The following is a 25,773-nucleotide window of genomic DNA, read 5'->3' as shown; positions in this document are numbered from 1 at the left end:
TCACTAATTGGCCTCACCAATCCTCTGTAAATCCTTGACCAAGCTTACAGAAAATGGATATCCCTTTGCAACTTTCTAACTTGGTGCAGTTACCAAATTTGAATTTCAAGGTTCTCTTAACTGACTGAGATGGGGTGACAAATACAACATGGTTTCAGCCACCCTGCGAGTATGTCTCATCAAGGACTGTCAAAGGTTACTTGGTTAACATAAGGGGCAATCTTTGCTGACCTGACTCTCAACGATACCTGCTCAGCAATAGCTTCAAACTCAATAGTGTCCCACAATGTATAACGAAGCAGGGTACCAAAGTAGGTTAGTTGCAAAACAAAAAAGCATACCAATGCAGGGAAGGGCCCCAATTTTGAGTTTGTACTAAAGCCTGCACTCCCTGTAGGATTACCCCAAATTCTATGTGGGTTTCTCAGTAAATTGGAGACTAAACATTGCAAAGGGTTTCCACCAGAGTCATCAAAATATAATTGGGTATGAGGAGTCAGTGATGATCGTGCCAGGGTGCACAACGTTCCAGCGCAGACGCGAGAGGAGTTTGATCTGGGGCCTTGGTACAGATGCACATGCAGAAAAGAAAGGCATTTAGTTCAAACTGGTGCTTCAAAGAGGAGATACTCAAAGAGGTACCTATGGGTGAGCTGGGCCTGCAGTTCAGCAGTACAGCCTGCACTGCTAGTAACGTTGGTCAAGAGGCAAACCAACACTTCAGCTCTCTGCATGTAAAAACCATACAACTCGTCGTCCTCCATTGGCTGGGAGGTAAGCTTTGGTAGTGTCTGAAGCATCTTCATCAATGCAGGATATAAGTCTCTGGAACACAAACAGAAATGAGTCACATGAGAAGAGGATAACTGCTCTCTCTTCAAATCGATGCAAAAACTATTTTGGGGCAACTCGCACAGCCCTCCTCCCATAGGGAGGAGAAACTATATACTCATTTGGCCTGCACTAGCCAGAACTCAGTGGGAAGCAGACTTGTCTGTAATCCAGAGATTTGAAAACAAAATCAAAGGAAAGAAAGGGAGGTTGAAAATGTGTTGCTGGAAAAGCGCAGCAGGTCAGGCAGCATCCAAGGAACAGGAAATTCGATGTTTCGGGCATAAGCCCTTCATCCTAATGAAGGGCTTATGCCCGAAACGTCGAATTCCTGTTCCTTGGATGCTGCCTGACCTGCTGCGCTTTTCCAGCAACACATTTTCAGCTTTGATCTCCAGCATCTGCAGACCTCACTTTCTCCTCAAAGAAAGGGAGGTCCCAACACTTAATCCACAAGTAGCAAAACTAAAACAGGTTTACATTGCCATTTGTTGTGTGAAAACAGAACTTCACAAGTACTGCAAATGCCCCTGAATTCACAAAAGCTGCAAATATATGGGAACGGCAGGTCAGAAAAAGAAAACAGTTTGTCCATTTTGCCTTCAGTGTCATCACCAGACCTTCATCCTCCATTCTGGTAACACAACTCCCAGGACCATGCAGAAATTGAAAAACAGCACACCCCCATCCTCCGACCCCAGAATGTACCCACACAGCACACCCTACATTTCAAATACTGTACCATGCATGCCTACCAATCTTCCGATTTCATCGTACCCAACCACTCGCTCAGCATATGCAAAACCCTTCCAAACATATTTAGCCCCACCACTTAAACCCACGTTCATTCAGCACATCTTCAGATCAATGCCTCTGTCTGATCTCTATCTCCTCACACTCACTTGTACAGATCACATGCTTGCCCATAGTTCGCTGCAACAGCCCATAAACGCAAGGCCTCAATGCTCAACGCAAAGGCCTCTTGTCGCTCCAATGGCAGATCACAAGGGTCCTCTGCTACAAACCTCCCAATTCGCTCCTTCATGTTGTATTTGTTTAACTGTATAAAAATACACACAACAGCAAACATAGGTCATTAAGCAGTCTGTTGCTTCATAAATTATCATAACATAATTCATACATTTGAGCAAGTTAGAAATGGCAAGGGTGTGCAGTCCACAATTATAAACCACTTATTATAGAAACATTAAAAACTAGAAGTAGGCCATTTGATCCTTTGAGGCCTGCTCCACCATTTAATAGAATAATGGCCGATCCTTTATCTCAATGACATATTCCTACTTTCTCACAATATCCTCGATGCCTTTATTATTTAAAAATGCATCTCTCTCTTTCTTGAATACATTCGGTGACTTGATTTCAACAGCCTTCCGAGATTGAGAATTCCACAGGCTCACGATCCTCTGAGTGAAGAAGATATTTCTCGTCTCAGTCCGAAGTGGTCTACCCTTTATCCTGAAATTATGGTCCCTGGTTCTACACTCACCAACCAGGGTAAAGATCCTCCCTGCATCTCGTCTGATCAACCCTGTTAGAATTCATATATCTCAATCAAAGGTCTACTCATCCTTCTAAACTCTAGTGAATAGGGCCCCAGTCAAAGTAATCTCTCCTCACAGGACAGTCTTGTCATCTCTAGTATCAGCCTTATAAACATCCACTGCACTCCGCATATGACAAGTATATCCTTTCTGAAGAAGACCAAAACTGCACACAATACTCCAGATGTGGTCTCACCAAAGCCCTGTATAACTGCCGCAAGACATGCCTACTTCTGAACTCAAATCCTTTTGCAATGAAGGCTATTCTGCTTTTCTAATTGCTCCACTTGCCGACCTACTTTCATTGACTAGTGTATCAGGACATCCAGATCTCTTGGTTCATCCACACTTCCCAATATATCACCAATTAAACAGTACACTGCCTTTCTGCTTTCCACACTGAAGTGCATAATTTCACACTGAGCCTCACGGTGCTGCATCTGCCATGTGCTGCCCACTCACTAAACTTGTCTAAAAGACCTTCACATCTCCTTGCATCCTCCTCACAACTCTGTCTTGTTTTGCATCATCAGCAAACTTGCAAATGTTGTATTTGGTTCCCTATTGAATTATTTCTCCTAAACAGACTATTTTTTCCCCCAATTGTTTTTAATGTTGACTGGGGGAACAATGTGTTTGTGAGCTGAAGTCAGAAATAACAATGCTTCAAAAAACAACAATTTTTTGCTCAGGCCCTCAGAGTTGACTCGCACACTCGAAGGGCAAGGACGGTCAGGTGAAATAGATCCTAAAACTCATTCTACACTGCCCCATTAAGTATTCCCAGACTTGGAAATATACAGATTTGTGTGCAGAATAAATACTACCAAAGACCAGTTGGGCCAAAAGACCTGTATATTCTTCATAATTCTGGTGATGATAAGGAAAATACTGACAGATTAGAAGTGATGTGGGCTGGCCAAGGTAACAACATCACGAGAATTAAAATTAAGGTTAGAACTGTTTTCATGCAGACAGCAGTTATAACATGAAAGTTGCAGCTATTGTCCATAACTGAAGCAATGTTCATCGATTCCGCCATTAAACAGTGACATCATCTCGTGAAAGTGAGACACATTAGAAGGTATGAAGTAAAAAACACAAGAAAGTAAAATTAGACTTCATGGTGAAAAACACCAGCATCAACAAAGTCAATCCAAACAAAAACAATCTGAAAGGGATTTTCGAAGATAATTCCCTTCAGTTGTTGTTGAAGTGTGGCAAAGAAAAAGTGGGTTAAACTAAGATGGCCCTCACCAAAATAGCTGACATATTCCTTCCAGCAGATGCCAGGACACGGGTAAGTTTCATGGCAGCTGCAACTGGCACACCGTGGGTATTAGTTATCAGCTCGCCTGATCTCCGGGTCTGGATGTTCCAGGTGGATGGCAGAAATTCCGAAATGATAGTCTCCAGCAACCTCGGGCACCCCAGAATCTGGGTGAAGAAGAAAGGCAGACAGCTGGAGATCAAAGAAACAATCTTCTATAAACAACCTTTGAACCCTTTAATAGTCTTTACAGAGACACTTTGAAGACAGTAAAGCGACTCTGATCAATGCAGCCCATCTCATACAATTTAAACACCATGTGCATGTCACAACATAAATTCTCCTTTCCAATTCAAACCATGAGACTTCCAGAGAGAAATGGGAAACTATATACAAGTCCAGGCCAACTTGGAGAGGAGGGGAGAGGTATCAAAGGGAAGGAGGGAGATCGGAGAATCTCCTTTTCGTCTGAGCTTGGGAGCCAGGAGATCATTCTGGTGTTGAATTTCCAACATGTACTTGGACACATGTAACTTCAGAACTTAGTTTCAAACAACCTCAGGGAAATTCTCCTGATGTCTCAGTCTACATATTTCCCTCAATCTGCATCACTATATTTTAGCGTCATTGATAAACGTGGTGATCATGGGAGTTTGCAAGGGACAAATTGGCTGCTGCAATTGCTACATTACAACAGGGAATATGCTTCAAAAGCAATTCAGTGGCTTTAAAGTGTTTTGGGATGTTTTGATATACAAAAGGCATTCTAGAAATGCAACCTTGTACTTCAGAATTGTCACTTGCAGAGCTGTTGACTAACGATAACAATTACTGACAGTAAGTTGCTTACCTGATTACAAGCCTCAGAGGAGTGCCTTGCTATACGAGTCAAGATCTCCAATATATCAAGAGTGACCGAGGCGACCGGTCGAACAACCTCGAGGATATAACGTAAACGCTGAAGCACCTTCATCTTCAACAAACCCTGATTCAGGGCAAAGAATAACAGAGAAATATTGGACATCAGACAATCGAGATTCTACTTTGAGCATAGTTGGCAAACTGGCACAGTTTAAGAAGTGAAATTTAGACCATAAAACCATAAGATAAGGAAGCAGAATTAGGTCATTCAATCATTACTGACCTATTTCTCAACTCCATTCTCCTGCTTGCTTCACATAACTATTGACCATCGTTCTAATCAATAAACTATCCATCTCTATCTGACCTGGCCTCCACAGCCGTCTGCAGCAATGGGTTTCATAGATTCCCCATTGACTGGCTGAAGAAATTCCTCCTTGTCTCATTTCTAAAGGATTGTCCTTCAATCTGAGGCTGAGCCCTCAGGTCCTATTCTCTCCTACCAGTGGAAACACCATCCTCTTTATTCTGTAAGTTTCAATGAGACTCCCTCCCATCCTTCTACACTCCAAGTACAGACCCAGACTCCTCATATTATAAGCCCTTCATCCCCAGGATTATTCCTGTGAACCTCTTCTGAACTTCCTCCAAGGTCAGCACATCCTCCCTCAGATACAGGGCAAAATATTCCAAATATGGTCTGACCAGAGCCTTATACAGCCTCCATAGTACATCTCTGCTCTTGTATTCTTGAAATGATGGCTACCATTGCATTTGCCGTCCTAACTGCCAAATGAACCTGCATGTTGAGAAGATCCTGGCCTAGAACTCCAAAAGTCCCTTTATGCTTCAGATTTCTGACACTTTTCCTTATTTAGAAAGTAGTCTATGTCCTTATTCTTCCTACCATCCATAGCCTCACACTTTCCCACATTGTATTCCATCTGCCACTTCTTTGCCCACTCCCCTAGCTATCCAAGTCCTTCTGCAGTCTCCCCAATTCTTCAGCAGTACCAGTCCCTCCACCTATACTTGTGTCACCTACACTCTTCCCAATAATGTCCTCAGTGCCTTCATCCAGTTTTGTGTTTTTTTTGAAATTATCAGGGAAATTCTATGAACACTCAGCAGCATCTCTAGCAAAAGTGACACAAATTTTGAAATAACTTTCACAAGAGGTAAATGCAATGTCTTGCAGCAAATAGTTTTGAGTCTAAAATGCCCTGCCTGGCAGTGTGGTGGAGGCAAATTCACTTAGATCATTCAAGACAGCATTGGATGCTTCTCCAAATGTGGAAACTACGTGCAGAGAGCTATGGGGAAAAAGCAGGAGAACAGCACAAAATTATTGTTTGTTTGTTTGGACAGCTGTTACAAATACAATGGATCAAATTGCATCATAACAATTCTGTTATTCATTAAACTACTGTTCCCAGGTCAATGCACAGATGCTGCCTGTCCATGCTGCATAAGATGTTTGTGGGAGCTGGCTTTGTGCAAATTCACTGTTACGCCTCTGACATGACAACAAAGCGACCATACTTGGAAGTGACTGAATTGGCCATAAAGATCTTTTACATGTCCTAAGGGTGTGAAAGACACTATCAAATAACAAATCTCGTGTAAACCAGATAATTCAAATCCATAATGCAATTAAGGCTGAGAATTAACCAAAAGGTTGAACCTGTAGCACATGATTAATTGTTAAAAGACCAACTCCTCTCCCTACAATCTAGCCCGAAAATCAGCTTGCTCACAGGCCTCTCCGCTCCAACAACTTCAAAGGAGTTCTTTTTCTATAAGCTCTGTGATACAACCCTGTTAATTATACACAATCCAACATGATGCAGGTCAAGGATGGTGGAGTGCAGTGGGTAACAAGTTCAAATGGACATAGCCACCTGTGAATGGATAAGGGTGTGATAAAAACGCAAGTCAAGACCCTGGTCTAGTGGCCTTAAATGAATTATTCTGTACCATATGAAACACCGAAATGTCTCTTAAAAGCAATGCAAGATGTTTAAAAGACATTACTTTCACTGCATCAGCACGAGCAACATCTGGGTCTGCTTTCTTATCCTCCTTGGACTTGGATTTTTCATTTTCCTTCGCCTTCAGCTCCTCCTCCTCCTCATCATCATCGTCCTCATCATCATCCTCTGCTTCATTAGGTCGAAGGGGAAATACTGAAGCTCCCAAGTACCAACAGAAGGTCCTGTCGAGATATTCCTGCAGGGAAAGAGCTCATGTTTATTGGCAGCAATTGGGTCAGTCTATTTAACTTTTCCACACATTCTGCGACTGGTGCAAAAAAAATGAATATTTTGCAGACTCTGAGGAGAACAGAATATGTGACACATATTGCTTCACAATCTTATTTTAAAGCCAAGTCACCAGCCCAGTCTTGGAGGAGCGTTGCAAGAGATTGAGTGACTGCCATTTAAAGTGACAGCATGAGGTAAACAATTACCAGGGAGGAGAAACACGGGTGTGGCCCTCTCTCACAAACTGAAACCATGAGGGACATGGATAGGGTAAATAGACAAGGTGTTTTCCCTGAGTTGGGGGAATCTAGGACTAGACAGCATAAATTTAGGGTGAGGGCAAAAGATTTAAGAGAGACCTAAGGGGCAATTTTTTCACTCAAAGGGGTGGTACGTGTATGGAAATCAGCCGCCAGATGAAGTGGTGGAGGCTGATGCAATTAAAACATTTAAAAGGCATCTGGATGGGTATATGAATAGGAAGGGTTTAAAGGGATATGGGCCAAATGTTGGCAAATGGGACTAGATTAGTTTATGATATCTGGTTGGCATGGATGAGTTGAACCAAAGGATCTGTTTCCGTGATGCACATCTCTATGACTCTGAGTATATGACAACTGCACTTCAGTTTCTTTTGAAGGAAATTGAAGCTGCCCCTCACAACTCCTAATTCTGGAACTACCCTCCAAACTGATCTAATTTCTCTGCCTTTGTTACAGATCATTCCTCTTCCACCTCTTTCTTCAACTTCCTCCATCCACTTGGTTTCCTTCCTCAATACTTCTTTCCTCCAGCCTTCCCTTTGCTCTCCTTCCATACCAACTACTTCCATTCTCACTTCCATCCCCATCTCTCTCTCAGGTAAGCCTCCTTCTGAATTACCCTTTCTTCCCTTTCTGTCTGTCTTGCTCCAAACACTCCAGCCTCTTTTCCTTGAAGCCTCCTCCCCCCTCAGCGCCTCGCTCAACAGCTGCCTCTCCTCTTCCAACTAGCCACCTTCTTTCAACGGTCTGGTTATAGCATTGAAGACAAGAAAGCTGACAGGACATTGGCTGACAAAAGGGTCCAGGACAGAGTAGACAGGGAGAAACTGTTCACACTTGTAAAAGATCGAAAATGAGAGGGCACAGATTCAAAGTGAAGTGCAAAAACAAAGTTACGTGTGAGATGAGAAAATATACTTTCACACTTCAAGCAGTTGGGTCTTCAATGCACTGCCTGGAGGTGGTGGAGGTAAATATGATTGAGGCATTCAAGAAGGCACTGGATGACTATTTAAATAGGTTAAATATGCATGGATATGTGGAAATGGCAAAAGATTGGCACTGGTTCATAATGGTTATTTGGACAGCCGGTGCTGAAACGAATGACTAAATAGCCTCCTCTGTGGTATTTCTGTGATCTCTCTCCCAGCTCCTGACTGCACATGTTGCTTGATCTGAAACTGCACTTGCTTCCAATGCCTCAGGGACAGTGCAGAAAGAGACAGAACACATTTGCCTGTCGCCTTTCAAGACACCAAGCCCACAGATAATCCAGCGCAGTTTAAAAAAGATTTGACAATCCTGGAAGACTGGAGCCCAATTTATGAGTCATCCAGCTGGTGGGGTGTAAACTCAGGTTAATGGAGATCAGCAGTGGATTAGAAGCCCCTCTCCAGGCCGTTACTGTGCACAGCGAACAGGCAGACCTGGAGATTTGGAAGCCCACACGTCACCCAAAGGGTGGCTGATGTTGAGAGAGCCTGGAGCTATGAAGGTGTGAAAGGGATTCAGCAAACTACCAGAGAAAAACTCTAACTGCAGAATGGAAGTGCTGCATGCACATCATAAGGAAATGAGATGCAGCAAAGCAAAACATCCAACGGCCTGGGTTTACTCAATGTAAGCAGGAAAGGGGAGTTGCAGGAGCTCCTTTCTGCATTTGAATGCAATGAATGGACGCACCACTTCAACAGAGTGCAGTCCAAAGCAATTAGTAGAAGCAAGGCAAGCATGTACCAGCACAGAAAGGCCAGGTAAGACAACACTGAGGTTTCAGAGGGATAGCCTCAGCTTTCAACCCCCATGTCTCAGACACACAACTTATGTGGGGGCATTGGTCAGTGAGAGCAATTATCTGAGAGGGTCAGTAACTGTGGGAGTTATATCTGAAAGTGTCGGTGGTCGTGGGAGTGATTTCTGAGAGGGTCATTGACAATGAAACGAATACCTGAGAGGATGACTGACTGAGGTTCGATGATTTTGCCAGCAATATCCCAGAGGGGTCAGTGATTCTGGGAATAATAATAAATAGGTCAGTTCCTGGGGAATTGATTTGAAATGTCAGAGCAGGTTTGTTTGTCTGAGTAAACAGAGTGAACTTCAATAGAAGAGATGCCAGAAGTCTGAAGATCACCCTGTAATCATGCAGTCACACAGGTCAGTTACAGACTGGGCATGATCTGAATATTAGTTATCCTTCACTTAGCTCTATACCCAGTAACTGGTTGAAGCTACACCAAGCCACAGCTGTACAAATACATCTCAGGAGTCAAGATGCACACGATCAAGTTCTCAAACACCAAACATGCTTGAAGGGTCAGGATTCTTACCTCATCGGACAGGGAGACTAGAAGTGCTTTCAGGGTCTGGACACAGGCAGCGATCACATTTTCCACACTGTCATCCAGTGAGAACCGCAGGAGAAACAGGAGACCAGCATCCAGGAGCATTCGCAAGATACTGTACTTAAGCGAGGAGGAAAAGTCACCAGCTTTTGCCTGGTAAAGAAACAGAACAAAAACCCAATGTAAGGGCACCACACAACTCATAACCACTCATTTGGCTTCCTTTGAAGCCACCCCCTTTCAATTCGCTTGTCTAATCTCCCACAAAACTGCCTATGGTATGGACCCTGTGATACCTTGTCATGTAACCACTTTTCAGGCGTGAACTGTGACTATACGCATCTGTGCACTGCTTGATAATGAGTCACCAAGATGGACCAGAATACAATTCTTGCCCAATGTCTGTACCACCGCATTCTCCACAAGTTTTTGTCTACGGGATCGTGCCATGTCTAAACTGAGTTTTGCGATGCCTACATAACAGGTTGATGCATTTGAAGGTCAAAATTTGAGACAATCAGTCTGGCTTTGTAGTATTACAGTCACTGAAACACCTCTCAGTCATGGTGACACACCCCACAGTATGCAGGATGTAACAAAAAACTAAGAGGCAGCGACCAAGCGAGAAAATGAGAGCGCGAGAGAAATAGTAACAGGAGTACGTGGAAACAGAAGAAAGCGTATGAGAGAGTTGAAGAAAAAAATGCAGATATAGAGAGAGAAAGCAGGGAAATTAGGTTACGTTATTTGTGTGAGAGGTAAGAGCAAGAAAGAAATTGAGAGAAAGAGATGCGTACATGCAGGAGTAAATGACTTTGAGCGAGAAAATGAGAGAGTGCACAACAGTGACTAATGAGATGGAAAGTGAGAAAGTGGAACGAACGGATGTTAAGCCCCAAGCATCAGAAGAAGGGGGTAATCACCAAGTACTTATGGTGTGAACACCCACACATAAGGCAGTGGAAGAGGAGGCAAAGCAGTGAAGGTGCATGGGATCCCAAACCCTGTGAACAGCCTGTCAATCACTTCAAGGGCACAAACAGTCCCTAGTGAAAGAGCAAATTAAAATGCTGCTGCAGGAAACACTTCTATTTTGGTAAATGCCTAAAATCACAAAAAATATCTGTTTGCTTTGACACATTTGATCAAATTAAGCGGCTACTTTGAAATTTTATTGGCAAATTGCATGGTAACCATGGCAACAATGATATTTTCTATGAATCTCATTAAAATAGTAAGTGGAATAACTGAATAATGGAGTCAGACACGCTCCACAGACTGTCAATTCCACTCCTGAATTCACCACCTTCTGCTGCTTTTGCACAAAGATGAACATTACCTTGCTGATTCTGTTATATCCCCAAATCTTGTTTCCCTCCTATTGTCCTTTATGTCCTCTCTCAGTTTAGCTGGACCAGCTCCTGCACCTTTGACCTCTACATAAACAGGCGGCTTGGTGGTTCAGTGGTTAGCACTGCTGCCTCACAGCGCCAGGGATTCCACCTTCAGCCGACTGTCTGTGTGGAGTTTGCACATTCTCCCTGTGTCTGCATGGGTTTTTCCAGGTGCTCTAATTTCCTCCCACAGTCCAATGCTGTGCAGGCTAGGTGGGTTAGCCATGGGAAATACAGGGTTGATTAGGTTAGATTACTTACGGTGTGGAAACAGGCCCTTCGGCCCAACAAGTCCACACCAACCCGCCAAAACGCAACCCATCCATACCCCTATATTTACCCCTTCACCTACCACTATGGGCAATTTAGCATGGCCAATTCACCTGACCTGCTCACCTTTGGACTGTGGGAGGAAACCGGAGCACCTGGAGGAAACCCACGCAGACACGGAGAGAATGTGCAAACTCCACACAGTCAGTCGCCTGAGGCAGGAATTGAACCCGGGTCTCTGGCACTGTGAGGCAGCAGTGCTAACCACTGTGCCACCGTGCCACCCACCAACAGGGATAGGGTGGGGGATAGGTCTGGGTGGGACATTTTTTTGGAGGGTTAGCGTAAATCCACTGGGCCAAACAGCCTTCTTCTGCACTGTAGGAATTCTATAACTCTACACATTGCCATGGTCAACAAAAAGATCCTCCCCCAATGCTTTTCTGAGTTTGAGTTGTCAGGGCATTGGATAGGATGGGATGTTTTTCCCTGCAGCGTGGGAGGCTGAGGGGTAACCTTATACAAGTTTATAAAGTCATGAGGGGCAAGGATACGGTGAATAGCCAAGGTCTTTTCCCCAGGATAGGGGAATCCAAAACCAGATGGCATAGGTTTAAGGTGACAGGGGAAAGATTTAAAAGCGACCCGAGGAGTAACGTTTTCACACAGGTGGTGGTGCGTGTATGGAGCGAGCTGCCAGAGGAAGTGGTAGAAGTGGGAACAATTACAACATTTAAAATACATTTGGGAGAGGAGGCAAAGCAGATCACAAACCCTGTCCATCACCTCAACAACACAAACAATCCTAGTTGTGCCTTGTGAAAGTTTGGAATTAAAATTCTGTTGCAGCAAACACTTCTTTTTTGGTACATGCCTAAAATCACAAAAAAAATCGTTTGTTTGACACATTTGATCAAAGTTGCAGTGTAACGTATCAACAAAATTTGAAACCTACATGGATAGGAAAGATTTATAGGGAAACGGACCAAACGCAAGCAAACGAGGCTCGTTCAGTTTTGGAAACCTGGTTGGCATGGACAAGTTGGGCCAAAGAGCCTGTTTCCACGTTGCATGACTCTGTTGTCCGGCTGAGTGGAATCACCAGCCTTTGGCTCCATTCTTTTCCCCTCTGACTGCAAGTGAGGATTTCCAGCAATGCTTCTCTTCCTAGTCTACACAATCAGATCTGGGTCTCTCAAGCATTGACCTTTTTTGCCTGATTTGCACAGAGCCTGCATCATAAGGCACAGCCAACTTTCACAAAGGCTGACAGACAGCTGCCTCTAGCTTTCCCCTGCTAAACTGATGATTCTAACACTTCCTAGCTGTTAGATTTCTCCAAACTAACATATAGTTTCTTTTTATTTGCTCACAACATATGGATATCACTGACAAGCAGTGTTTACTGTAGCACTCTGGTTGTGGTATTGTTTTGCTCTGTCTATTGCACACAACTTTTTCAGTTCAGCATATTGTTTCACCAGAGGTTGATGAGGATCGATTTCCTCCTGTCAAATACTGGGAAGAACAAAGCTTCCTCACCAGCAACTCCATTCCCCTCCCCGTCTGTTCTGAGAGGTTGAACCATTTACAATCTGCGTCATTGTTCGCTACGTTGTCATCCTATTCAACCCCAAACATTTTTTCCCTGGAGCATAGGAATCTGTAGGGTCCATTCTCAAAGAACCCTTAAACATGTCCACCTCATTACTACTTCACCAACCTTCACCTCTGTAACCTCAGCTCTCTCCACATGAATCGGCTCATCTGCCACTGAAACCTTCATTCATTCATTCATTTTGCCAATTTTCACTTGGACTATTCCAATACACTTTCTCCTAGGTGGCCTCATTTCAGTTCACCTCAGCTCATTCAAAATCTTGTTGGTATTCTAAACCAGACTAAGTCTCACTCACCTCTGTACTTACAGATCTAAATAGTCCCCAATTGCACATCAAATCCATTGTGCCCTTGTGAGTAGGACATGATCTGTCGTTCCCCACCTACACACCCTTCCTCTCCCTCTAACATACATGTGTACACTGTCCCTCTTACATGCCTTCCTTCTTACCCCGCACCAATACACATCCTTACTCTTCCTACACCATGCACCCTCACCCCTCTCTCCTGCACACATGCTCTTTTGCACTCTCCCATCAATGCATCTCTCCCCTCATGCACACCATCCCATTTCCTACCAATTCACACACTCTCTAAGCCACCTCCCAGCCTCTCCTCTGTGACACATGCCATACATGGCACTCCCCACGTGGCTCCACAGGCCGTCCCTCTATTCCTGTTTCACACCCTCTGTTTCCCATCTCATTGGCAACACACTCTCCTTTGACAGAGCAAATGCTTTCACTCCTTCTGCATTCCCCTTCCCTCCCATCTTATCTCTCTCTCATATATGCATGGCACCGTCCATTGCCCCTCACACCCTACACGTCTCCCCATGTCCCCTATTTCCTCTAATGCACATGACACTGCCCACACAAACGCTTGATGCCACTCTCTCACACAGGGAAATTCACTCACTATTACGCACCATGCAAAACTGTCTTACACACAATTGCTCATCATTCACCCTCCCCCAACAACAATAAATGCAGGTGCAAATGCCTTTTCTTACGTACTCTCTCTCTTCTTTGAAATGCCCTCCCATTCCAATCCCATAACCATGCATGCTCTCCCACTCCACCCCCTATCCTCCTCACCAATCCACACAGATCTCTATCCCATCCCCAATCCACACAGACCCTCTCATGCTCCCATATGTACACATGCCCTCCTCTTTCCTTTCCCAAGCACAGGCATACCCTACCTCACCCATGCCTTTTCTACCTCTCCCTCTCATGCACAGTGTCCCACCTCACCCCCACATATACACACCCTAACTTACTCTCCTTCTCTAATCCATGTGGTGCACACACTCCTGCTCCCATACCTGAACCCCTCTCTCACGCGTGCGCGTACACAACTCTCCACGCACACACTGCACCTTCTTTGACTCAGACAACAACCTCTCTCTCTCTCATACACAGGCCCTCTTACTCTCTCTCCCTGTCATGTGTGTGTACATCCTCTCTCTCCTACACACACATGCAAACACACTCTCTCTCAAACACAGCACATGCACTTCCCTCTCAGATGCCTTTACTGCCACATACCTGCTTCACCCCCAGTAATCAACACCATTTTTACCGCCCTTGTGTATCGAGTAATATATTAAAATGCATTGAGAACTGGTTACCAAACAGAAAGCAGATTAGAAATTCAAATGTAATTTTTGTAATAACAGGGCATAACAGTGGAAAAGATCAATGTTTAGGCACAGCCATCTACAATCTATATCAATGACTTAGAAAACAAAACTGTGGAATAAGGCAAGTCTACTGACAGTACAAAATTGGTTGGGAAATTTAGTTGCCAAGAGGAAAAAAAGTCTCTCCAAAGATACATACTTTGTTTAAACCATTGCACTAGAAGGTAGAAGCTGGAACACAAAGTTAGGCAGACTGAAATTATCCATTTCAGTAAATAAAAAGTAAAACGGCAATTGCTGGAAAAGCTCAGCAGATCTGGCAGCATCTATGGAGAGAAATCAAAGTTTCTTTGAGAAATCAACATTTTGGGTCCAGTGTTCTGAAGAAGGGTCACTGCACCCAAAACGTTCATTCGGATTTCTGATGCAGCCAGGCCTGAACCTTTCCAGCAAAATCTGTTTTTGTTTCTCATTTCCAGCATCCAAAGGTTTTTAAGATTAGATTAGGTTGCCAACAATATGGAAACCGGCCCTTCGGCCCAACAAGTCCACACTGACCCTCTGAAGAGTAACCCACCCAGACCCATTTTCCTAACCTATATTTACCCCTTACTAATGCATCTCACATTATGGGCAATTTAGTATGGCCAATTCACATGACCGCACATCTTTGGATTGTGGGAGTAAACTGGAGCACCCAGAGGAAACCCACGCAGACACAGGAAGAATGTGCATACTCCACACAGAGAGTCGCCCAAGGTGGGAATCGAACCCAGGCGCTGTGAGGCAGCAGTGCTAACCACTGATCCACCGTGCAGCCCAACCTGACTCGCAGTCAGGCAACTTATCCAGCGTGCTTATCCAGTTCTTTCACCTTTTCTTTAATAAAATAAAAGGGAATACATTGATGTCCAAAGAGGAGAGACGATTACATGTTGAGATGTCCCTGTACGTGAATGTCAAGAATTTAACATACAAGGGAGTTGGAGTTCTACAGTGAAGGAAGTCATGTTGCAACTGTACAGGGTGTGAATAAGACCATTTCTGGAACACTGTGCACAGTTCTGCTCTTCTTACCCAAGAAAGAATGTACTTGCCTCAGACTGATTTCAGACAGTTGTCCTACGGGAGATTAGGTTTATACTCTCTAGAAGTTTGAAAACTGCAAGGAAATTGCTTTGAATTAAGTAAGCTTTAGAAAGAGCTTAAAAGAACACTTTAGAACTAAAGGTCATAGTCTCAAAAATAAAAAGTAAGCCATTTAGAACGGAGACAAGGACAAATATCTGCACTTTAAAGGTTGTGAATCTTTTAAATTCTCAACCCCAAGAGATGTGCACGTTAGTCCGTGTTTAACACAGAGATAGAGTAACTTTGGGAACCAAGTGAATCAAGCAATATGGGGTTAAGCGGATATGTGGAGTCAAAGCAGATTTTATTTGTTATTTAGCATTTATTGCCCATCCCTAATTACGCAGAGGGCAGTTAAGAGTCAACCACATTGCAGTGGGTTTGGAGTCACATGTAGGCCATTAGTGAACTGGATATGTTTTTTTTTCCCTGACAAGTGACAGAGGATTCATGGACGTCATTAGACTCTTAACTCCAGATTTCTTTTTAATAACTGAAATTCAAATCCCACTACCTGCCATGGCTGGACTCGAACCCGGGTCCCAAGAACAGTAGGTTCCCTGGGTCTCTGGATAAACAATCCAGTGATAAAACCATTAGGCCTCTCCCAATGATAATTATCTTACTGAATGGACAGACAGTCTCAAGGTGCTGTAATGCCATTTCTGATGTTCTTAACACTGTGGGAGCTACAGAGAAGTTCAATTCGTCACGTACTCCAGATGGCCGAAGTGTTTGCAGTACGCAATTCTGAGCTGTGCCAAGCTCACCTTTTGAATAATACGTGCCAGCGTCTGGAGTGCCAGGGCTCGTTGCTGAATGACTTGACTGCGAGCTAAGTGGAAGAGTTCTTGCAGTGAATATCCGGCTTGCTGAAAAAGACAAGGCAATAGTACAAGGTAATTCAAGTAAACAATTCAAAACATTGTGCACTTTTGCAATGACCAACAGTTTGGAACCACTGAAATTACACAGAAAGGAGGCACAATAGAATAAAGTAATATGAATACTGGAGATCGGAAATGAAAACAGGAAGTGCTAGATAAACTCATCTTGCCTAGCAGCATCTGTGGAGGAAGAAACAGAGTTAACGCATCGAGTCCCTTCATCAGAACTGGTTTAAAACCTTTTACAGACAGCAAAGTGCTTCTGAAGTGCAACCACTGTTGAGAAATTGGGAAATGTGGCAGTCAATTTACACTCAGCAAGCTCCCGCAAGCTGCAATCTAATAATGACCAAAAAAACCTGCTTTAGTCACGCTGGTTGAGGGATAAATATCAACCAGAACATAGAAAAGAACTTGCTTGCTCTTTGTCACACCGTATTAACATGGAATTTCAGGCCAAGCCACACTAGGAATGATGACATATGGAGGTATGAAATTAGCAGTGCAACCCTTCAATTCCATCCTGGCTGCAGACAAAGAATTGGGGCTATCTGCTACCTGCAAATTTGCAGACTAAGCCATATCTTGACCACTAGGACTCTGAATCTGCAAAGCCGATACTTCTTATTACAAAGGATAGGCCAGTGTAAATTTATCATCAGAAACTTACCAGCCGTTTTCTGCAGCTACCGAAAATAAATCAATGAGCCTGCAATTTTTCCAGTTACCATCGTAAAAGACCGTGGAATAGCATCTGTTTGGATTTCTTAAAACCTTAAGTGCATGTTATCTCTTTTGTCTTATGTGTGCCTTAGGTGAGAGCGGGAGTGAGAATGAATTTATCTTTTAGATTGTTAACTTTAAAAGAAAAACTGGCTTGTGTCTGTGCTCCAGAGCAACAACATTCAGTGGTTTAAAACGTCATTTTAAAGCTTTGTACAGTGAGTCAAGGATTAGGGAAGGTAAAGGGGGGAGTCATTACACCATCTCACCCCTGCCCTTAACATTAGTCATTATCCAGCCTGGTTTGTACATGACTGCAGTCGTGCAGAAAAGTGGTTGATAGAAATGGTTATGATTTGGCATGTGGTGCTTGAACTAATTATCCCAAGGAAATTGGATGAACACTTGAACAGGAGAAACTTTCAAGGCTGCGGAGATACCAGCAGGGTAGTGGGGCCAATCGGATAGCTGGGGCAGACACGATGGGCTGTATATATATTCAAAGATTGGAGACTGCCCATTCAGTTTGAGGCCAAATTTAGAATTCAACTAACCAGAGGCTCCACAGCAGTGTTAAAGTGAGCACCCGCATTTCAACTTCACACATATTACTTGTGTTGTTCTGACATTTCAGGAAAAATGCTCAAACTTGTGAAGACCACAAAAGATTGAGCTATATCAACCTCATCCCTTAAAACGCCCAAAGACTCTATTGATTGCAGCTTTGAAATTACTAATTGAACCCCTCCCACCAACCGCAGCAGACTTTGAGGGGGAGGCATGTGCTGCCAATTTCTGCCACCTTTTGTGTGAAAAACTGTTTCCTAGCATCAGCCTAATTTTAAGGCTGAGCTCATTTGCTTCCAGATTCCCACATTCAGAGGGAATCACTTCTCTCAATCCACTCTCACAAATCCTTTAACCATCTTAACCACCTCAGTTAGATCACCCTTTCATCCTCTTCACTCAGCGGAATACAGCCGAGCCCATGCCATGTTCTCATTATTTAACTCTTTTAATATACCCCCTCAAGGGCTAATATATTTTTCCCAAAATGCAGACACCATAACAACAAATTGCACATTAGGGTGGTGCAGAGGTGCAAGATAACGTACAACAATTTATACTTCAGCAGGAGCTCCAACACATTATACTGTAATACACAGTAATAATGTATTACCTCTGGCTGCTCTCCATGGTGGTGCAGTCCTAGGTGAGTTGGAAGATCGACATCTGGAGGTATTAAGTCACCATGGAAACTGAACCTTGCTTGCATCTCCTGAATATGAAAAGATAGATACAGTATTAAATAGCATTTCCAGAGAAAGGCAGAAGAGATTTCTGTCCATTGGTGCAGATTAGACTGCTGTGTATTCATAACTATTGGGGTAGCAGCTTCTAATGTTTGAAAATGGAAGCTTTTAAAACAACGTTGACATTTCAGACTCTACACAACTCAAACCCAGAGTGATCCGAAACAAGCCCACTTCATCCAACTGCTTCCAACTTCTCTACTGGACTCGAAGCACTCAGTCTCACTATCCATTATGATTCTGTGACTTGGCCACACAATCCCACATTATCTCTCCGCTCCGTCACAGAGCCACTCGGTCACACTCTGGCTCCGTCACAGAGCCACTCGGTCACACCTTTCTCTGTTACAGAGCCACTCAGTCTCTCCCTAGTCCATCACAGAGCCACTCGATCACACCCTGCTCCATCACAGAGCCACTCAGTTTCTGTTGCTCTGACAACAGCCAGTTTCATGGTTTGGTGACAGGGTCACTTCATCCCACAATCTCTGACTTAGCTACAATTAGTTATACAGAATGTTCACAAATTGCCACTGCTCACCTCCTTAGTTTTCCGTCGCCTGGGTTTGGGCAGGTCTTTCATCCACTCCAACTTCTCATATTCTGGGACATCCATATGGACCCATCCTTTCTCAGGCTTCAGTGGAATATCAGCCTCTGCAGAGATTCAGCAATAATCTCATAAGAATGTACAGTCCAGCAGCCATCAGCATTCGCGTGTACCCCTCATCCACATGATCTTACACACACTCTGCTCATCACTGCAGCACAATCGTGCCCCTCTCCTCCCAAATACTGTGTCAGCTGTTGCGCAGGCACTCCCCACATTAGGTTCTCTGGTCTACATATGAATCTGTGTTTACCATTACCAGATTGAATCTACAATTCCACACACATGGAGTACAAGTCCTTGATGATATCGAAGCTCAGACTTTTGGGTGGACATTCTACCCAGACTAATAAGATGAACATTCAGTCCAATGGAATTGCATCTTGTCAATCTCAAATCCTGATGAAGGGCTTATGCCCGAAACGTCGAATTTCTTGTTCCTTGGATGTTGCCTGACCTGCTGCGCTTTTCCAGCAACACATTTTCAGCTCTGATCTCCAGCATCTGCAGACCTCACTTTCTCCTCAATCTCAAATCTCATCCTGGTTGTCTTGGGACTACAAAACTGACTGAAATCAAATCCTGATTAAGAACCCAACAACCACACAAGTCATTAACTCACTGTTATTGAGTATGGCATATACTGAGGCAAGGAAATAAATGGAATACTTCATACAGTGCCATACCTGGTCTTAGGGAGGTCAGGATTGCAGCTAATGAAGTGGACACTAAGGGGGTAAAATCAGTCACATACAAAATCAGGAAATGCTAAAAGCAGGAAGAGTAAAGTATAGTTTGTTAAGAGATCAGCCCAATATGGCCTTGGATTACAAATGCTCACATTGACTAAGCATGGTATATAAGGTTGGTGAGCTGCAGCCATATGGGACAATAATTTAGGGGCAATATCAGATGCCTGGCTCAAAGCAGGGCAGGATTTGTTGACTGCAAACAACTCAGAATAGATAAAGGGAAAAAAAAGATGGTGGATTGGCAGTACTGATAAAAAAAATTATTATAAAATGGGAAAATAATGAATCAAAAAATCTTTCAAATAAATTTTGTTATTGTATTTATATTATTTGTCAATTTAAGTATCAATAGAAGAGCTACTACAGTACTGGCTACCCACTTCCAGCCACCAAACAGTGGGAAGGACAACAGAGAAGCAAATTCACAGGCAAATTACAGAATGGTGCAAGAACTAAACTATTGACTGCAGAAAACTTTAATTATGCTACCAGACACTGGAATAGAGTGCTAAAATCAAAGATGGAGGGAATGCCTGATAACATTCATGATCAGCATGTTTCAGCACTACTGAGGAAGAAAGCAGTGCACAATCTAGCCTGTCGCCCAGTCCTCTGCCATGAAGTTACTTAGCGTTTTAAAAAATCCATGGGAAGAAACACGTAGATATTGTTCTTAGGAATAAAAGTGTCAAAGGGGAGGGGAAGAAAATGGCAGCAGGGTAATGAGTTGAATGGCACAGCTGACTTGAAGACCTGAATGGCCTACTTCTGCTGCTACATTCTATGTTTCTAGGATCTGGAATGGAACCAGCAGCTTGGTTCCTGAGTTATAATTGAAATCCCCACCCTACATACCTGTAACGGCGACTAGAACTGATCCATTGATTTCTACACATGCTGTTATTAATTCAGCTATATGTAACCGTTCAATTCTGGATACCACATTTAAGGAAGGATGTCAAGGATATAGAGAGAGTACAAGCAAGGTTTACTGGAACAGTACCAGGGTTCAGTAACAGTAAGGCTGGAGGGGTTTCTCCTTAAGAGAAAAGAAGGTGAAGTGGAAATTGGCCTGAAGTTTATAAAATCATGCACTGTTTTGGTAAGGAAGGAGGTACTACCCCAATGTGGCAGAAGAGTAAGTAACCAGAAGGAACAGATGAAAAGGTGATCAGCCAAAGAACTGGAGCAACACCAGGAAACAATTTTTCCACAAAGCAAGTAATCATTTTCTGGAATAGAGTGTCTGAAAGGACTTGGCGGGCTGGGGGTAGATTCAGCAATAACTTCAAAATGAAAATTAGATAAATGCCTTAAGAGAAAATATTGCCAAAGTAATGAGGATAAAGTGACCAATTAGGTAGCCGTACCAAGAGTTGACACAAGAACCATGGGTCAAACGAGCTTCTGTGCTGTACAATTCGGAGGTATTGCACTCACTGAATATACTGCAAACACTGTGTCCTTTATTTATGCTCCTTAATTATGACTGATATGAGAAAAGACCTCTTTTAAAAGCCAATGACTTGAGTGCAAGTAATTTGATACTCATTATGCACAATGTTTGTACAGCTGTAGGTTAGAGCTGTGTTAGTTAGTGGCTCTGAAGGTTGGAGCTTTGATTGGTAAATACAAGCTAACTGGTTTGTGGTCTGGTGACCAGTTATCGATGAAAAAAGGCCTTTTCTGCCTGCCAACAACCATGTGGTTGGTTCTTATGTAAGTGATTAGCTTGAAGTAAGGAACAAGATGCAAAGAAACTATCAGGTCTTTACCAGCCAGGAGCTCTCTTGCTATTCTCTCCAGCAAGCAACTTCAAACCTGAAGTTTATTGTTCCTTCAACACTTTCTGTAAGCTGAGAATTTTAACTGATAAGATAGAGAGCTTTGTAATAAGTGAACCAGTTACCTTGTGCCTTCTGCAAACCAGTGGAAGCATCTGGAGAAGAACAACTAAAGTAGTATTTTGACCAGCACAAGAATCATCTCAGCAACCCTCGTGAATAGGAACCCTTGAATTGTTTTCCAGTGTTTTTCCCTCTGACCATAATCCATGTTTTTTTTCCTTGTGTCTGTCTTTGCATGTGTAAGGGAGAGTTTATAAGGGGATTCATGTTTTAATTTGCAATGTTAATATGCTGACAGTTTGTAACTGTTAGCTGTAGTCGGGTCCACTTACTTGTAATAAATAATCATTCTAGTTAAGTACAGAAACCTGGTTTGTGCTTTCTTTCAGCCTGAGACTGAAAATCAGGTAAACAGAATTATTACATACAGTAGACCACTCGTACCCGCATGGATACATTCCAAGACCTACCGCAGAAACCCCAAAACAATGGATAGGTACGAACGTTCACTTGAATGGGAACCGTACCTTACCAGCAGCCTCCTGGTCCCTGGTTCTGGAATATTCCCTATAATATGCACAGGGTTCGGTAAATGGGTAACTGAGACTGCAGTAACCAGACCCACATATATGGGGTCGCCTTGCATTTACAAAAAACTTTAACTTCTGTGATGACTCCAGGAATATTAAGGCTTCATTTCCAGTGCACTACCCCAGTGAATAGCAGCATGAATTAGGATCACAATTAGGCCATTTGGCCCCTCTAGCCTGTACAACCATTCAATTAGATTATCTGATTGTGGCTTCATTCCATATTCCTGCCTAGGTGTAACCATCGACCCTCTTGTTAGTCTCGAAAATACCTCTCTCAATGATATTCAATGATCTGATCTCAACCACTCCCTGAGGAATCTTAATATTATGGGAGATCTCTTATTTTTAAACTCTGTCCCCCAATTGTAGTTCCATAGCCTAGCTAATGTTGAAGTATTGGAAATGCAATAGCAATGTCCCAGAAACCAATGAGACAAGAACTATCTAATATATCAGATTAGGTAATTGACCTCGCCACACTTATCTTGACTGAGGGACAAATATTGGGCAGGATACTAGGGAGCATTTACCTGATGTTCTTTGAGTAACTACATTGCTTTGGTTTAGATGGAAAGGACTTTGGTTAAATATTACATCCAGAATGGTGGTACCCTCAGATGGTATAGCACTTCCCCAGTACCATATAGTCAGCATTCGCCCAGAATATGCATGGAAAGCTCTAGAGCAAGACTTGAAACCAAGAACTTTCTTTTGGCCTCAGAGGTGAAGTTGTTACTCACTAAATTACTGCTGAGTTAAGTGGAATTCTCTGTGGCTAAGAATCAGCAATGTTGTCGGAGCCAAATAGAGGGAGCTTCACTGTGCATTTAATCTGCAAGATATCTTGATGCTGACACAAGATGACTGTAAGGTAAGATGTACACTTTCTCAGTGGTAACATCCTCTCCAGCAAAGTACATTATAAAAGACTAGAGCTGAATATGTGTTGCTGGTTAAAGCACAGCAGGTCAGGCAGCATCCAAGGAACAGGAAATTCGACGTTTCGGGCCAGAGCCCTTCATCATGAAGGGCTCTGGCCCGAAACGTCGAATTTCCTGTTCCTTGGATGCTGCCTGACCTGCTGTGCTTTAACCAGCAACACATTTTCAGCTCTGATCTCCAGCATCTGCAGACCTTACTTTTTACTATTATAAAAGACTAGTAAAGTTTAAAGATGCACATTTTAGTGATACAAGTACTATTCATACATTATTATGATTGCGTGATTCTTGATGGAGAAGTTGCTTCTACTCAGACAGCAGAGTTGCAGATCTGTGGGAAAGCAATATTATCCTAAACCCGTGGAGAGCGTCTCTACAGTTAATGGCAGGGTGCCACCTCTGTATGGCCTTGAATCAATGCATGCCATCAGCACTGTATACTCCTATCTGGCATTGGCTTGGAACACTTAATTCACTTTCCAATTATAAAAGTGGTTTTTGTGGTCCAGCTTTTCTTCCAAATTGGAACAATGTCTTTGTCCCTGCAACTTTGAGGTCTGTGCCCAGTCTAACACATCACAACTGTTGTGTGAAGGTCAATGTTGGGATAAATGCAAGACATAGCAGCATGTTCCTGACCCATTATGTTTTGTTCTCTCCATTAAACAGTTAGACTAGCCCAAAAAAAAACCTTTCACTCCAGTGGGTCGTGGAGCAATTTCAAGGCTATCAATCTACCCCTGCTTTGCTGCAGGAGTTCCTCAGGGTAGTGTTTCGAGATCAACCATTTCCAGCTACTGCAACAATAACTTCCCCTCAATCAGTAAATGCGGATGTTTACTGATGACTGCATAGTTTTAATTTGCAACTCATCAAACACTGAGGTCACCTATGTCCATATTAAGCAAGGCCTGGATAATACTCAGACATGGGCTAAGTGGCAAGTAACATTTGTGCCACAGAAAGTGCTTGGCAATGACCATTTCCATGGAAGGGAACCATCGTCTCCTTGACATTCAATGTGTTACTTGGAATTCTCCATTATCTACATTCTGGGGAGCCAATTATTACCAGAATTTTGCTAGACCAACCATTAAAATATTTTGCAGCCTGGGAAATCTGTGATAAACAACTAACCACCTGAATCCCCAAACCCTGTGCACTGCCTAGAAGGATTGGATGAAACATTCCCCACTTGCTTGAATGAGTGTAACTACAAGAACACTCAAGCACTTAACGCCAACACAAAACACCATTTATTGGCACTGCATCCAACATGTTAAACAATCTACTATTGACACACACAGTAGTAGCAGTGTGTACCGCTTTCAAGATGCACTCCAGCACCTCACCAAGGCTCCATCCACACCCCAATATACACAGCTTAGAAGAATGACAGCAGCAGTGCATGGTGGCTCAACATTACCTTCTTGGGCATAGGTGTATATCTGGAACAAATAAAAATAACCTGCTGTATTTGGTCTCCTGTTTAGCCAACCTAATTTAGCAGTCATTTCTTACCCTGATGTCATTAAGTTAAACTCAGGCTGGGTTGACTAGAATCTCATGAACCATTACATCATCAGTAACCCCAAAGACTGTAATTCTTTATACACAGTGCATCGTTCATTAGATTAGATTATTTACAGTGTGGAAACAGGCCCTTCGGCCCAACAAGTCCACATCGACCTGCCGGAGCGCAACCCACCCATACCCCTACATTTACCCCTTACCTAACACTACGGGCACTTTAGCATGGCCAATTCACTTGACCTGCACATCTTTGGACTGTGGGAGGAAACTGGAGCACACGGAGGAAACCCACGCAGACACGGGGAGTACGTGCAAACTCCACACAGTCAGTAGCCTGAGGTGGGAACTGAACCCGGGTCTCTGGCGCTGTGAAGCAGCAGTGCTAACCACTGCCGCCGTGCCGCCCACGTTCAATGGAACTTAGAAGCTTAAAATTATAAGATAAATATATTTAATTTGGTTCATATTCACTTAAGCATAAAAGATTGAGGGGCGATTTGATCAAGATGTTTAAATGGGTTTGAATCCAGCACAATCACAGCTACTAGCTTTTGGACAAACCCTTGGCACTCACTTGCAAAATACCGCAAAGTTACTATTTGAAAACTGCTCCATAGTATCCTGGTCAACATTCATTCCTCAATAAATACAACAAAAAAGTAGACTAATTGGATGCTTATCTTATTTCTACTCATGACAGTAGGTTGACAGAGTATAATGTGGGAAAATGTCAAGTTATTCATTTTGGAAGGGAAATCAAAACCCATTGAGAAAAACTGCAACTCAAGGGGAAGGAGGTAGTTGTGCATAAATCTTAGAAAGCTAGCACGCAGGTACAGCAGGTAATCATGAAGGCTAATGGAAAGCTGGCCCTTAGTTCAAAGGGGTTGGAGTATAACAGTAGGGAAGTCTTAATGCAACTGTACAAGCTGCAGGTGAGACCACATCTGGGAGTACGGAGAGTCGATTTGGTCCCATTATTGAAGGAAAGATATCATTTCATTGGAGGCAGTTCAGAAATGGTTCATTATGATGATCCGTGATATGCGTGGATTGTCCTGTGATCAAAGGTTAAACAGGGTGGGACCCTACTTATTGGAATTTAGAAGAATGAGAGG

The 25,773-nt window shown here is 43.2% G+C and overlaps 1 protein-coding gene across 1 annotated transcript in view; it reads right to left on the bottom strand.

Moving 5' to 3' along the window:
* The window catches only part of rpap1 (RNA polymerase II associated protein 1), a 110,096-nt gene that overhangs the window by 45,797 nt on the left and 38,526 nt on the right, over positions 1-25,773 (bottom strand). Inside the window, exons 8-16 of the mRNA XM_060828322.1 lie at positions 18,921-19,036; positions 18,247-18,345; positions 16,227-16,328; positions 9,382-9,549; positions 6,559-6,753; positions 4,514-4,648; positions 3,651-3,830; positions 1,734-1,891; positions 643-825 (exon numbers count right to left, since the gene is read on the bottom strand). Of these exons, the coding sequence (XP_060684305.1) occupies positions 643-825; positions 1,734-1,891; positions 3,651-3,830; positions 4,514-4,648; positions 6,559-6,753; positions 9,382-9,549; positions 16,227-16,328; positions 18,247-18,345; positions 18,921-19,036 (1,336 nt within the window). The remainder of the gene's footprint in view (positions 1-642; positions 826-1,733; positions 1,892-3,650; positions 3,831-4,513; positions 4,649-6,558; positions 6,754-9,381; positions 9,550-16,226; positions 16,329-18,246; positions 18,346-18,920; positions 19,037-25,773) is intronic.

Source organism: Hemiscyllium ocellatum, chromosome 8, assembly GCF_020745735.1.
Source record: "Hemiscyllium ocellatum isolate sHemOce1 chromosome 8, sHemOce1.pat.X.cur, whole genome shotgun sequence".
NCBI classification, from domain to species: Eukaryota; Metazoa; Chordata; class Chondrichthyes; order Orectolobiformes; family Hemiscylliidae; genus Hemiscyllium; species Hemiscyllium ocellatum.
The sequence above is the reverse complement of the archived record's forward strand: the minus strand, read 5'-3'. Positions and strand labels throughout refer to the sequence as shown.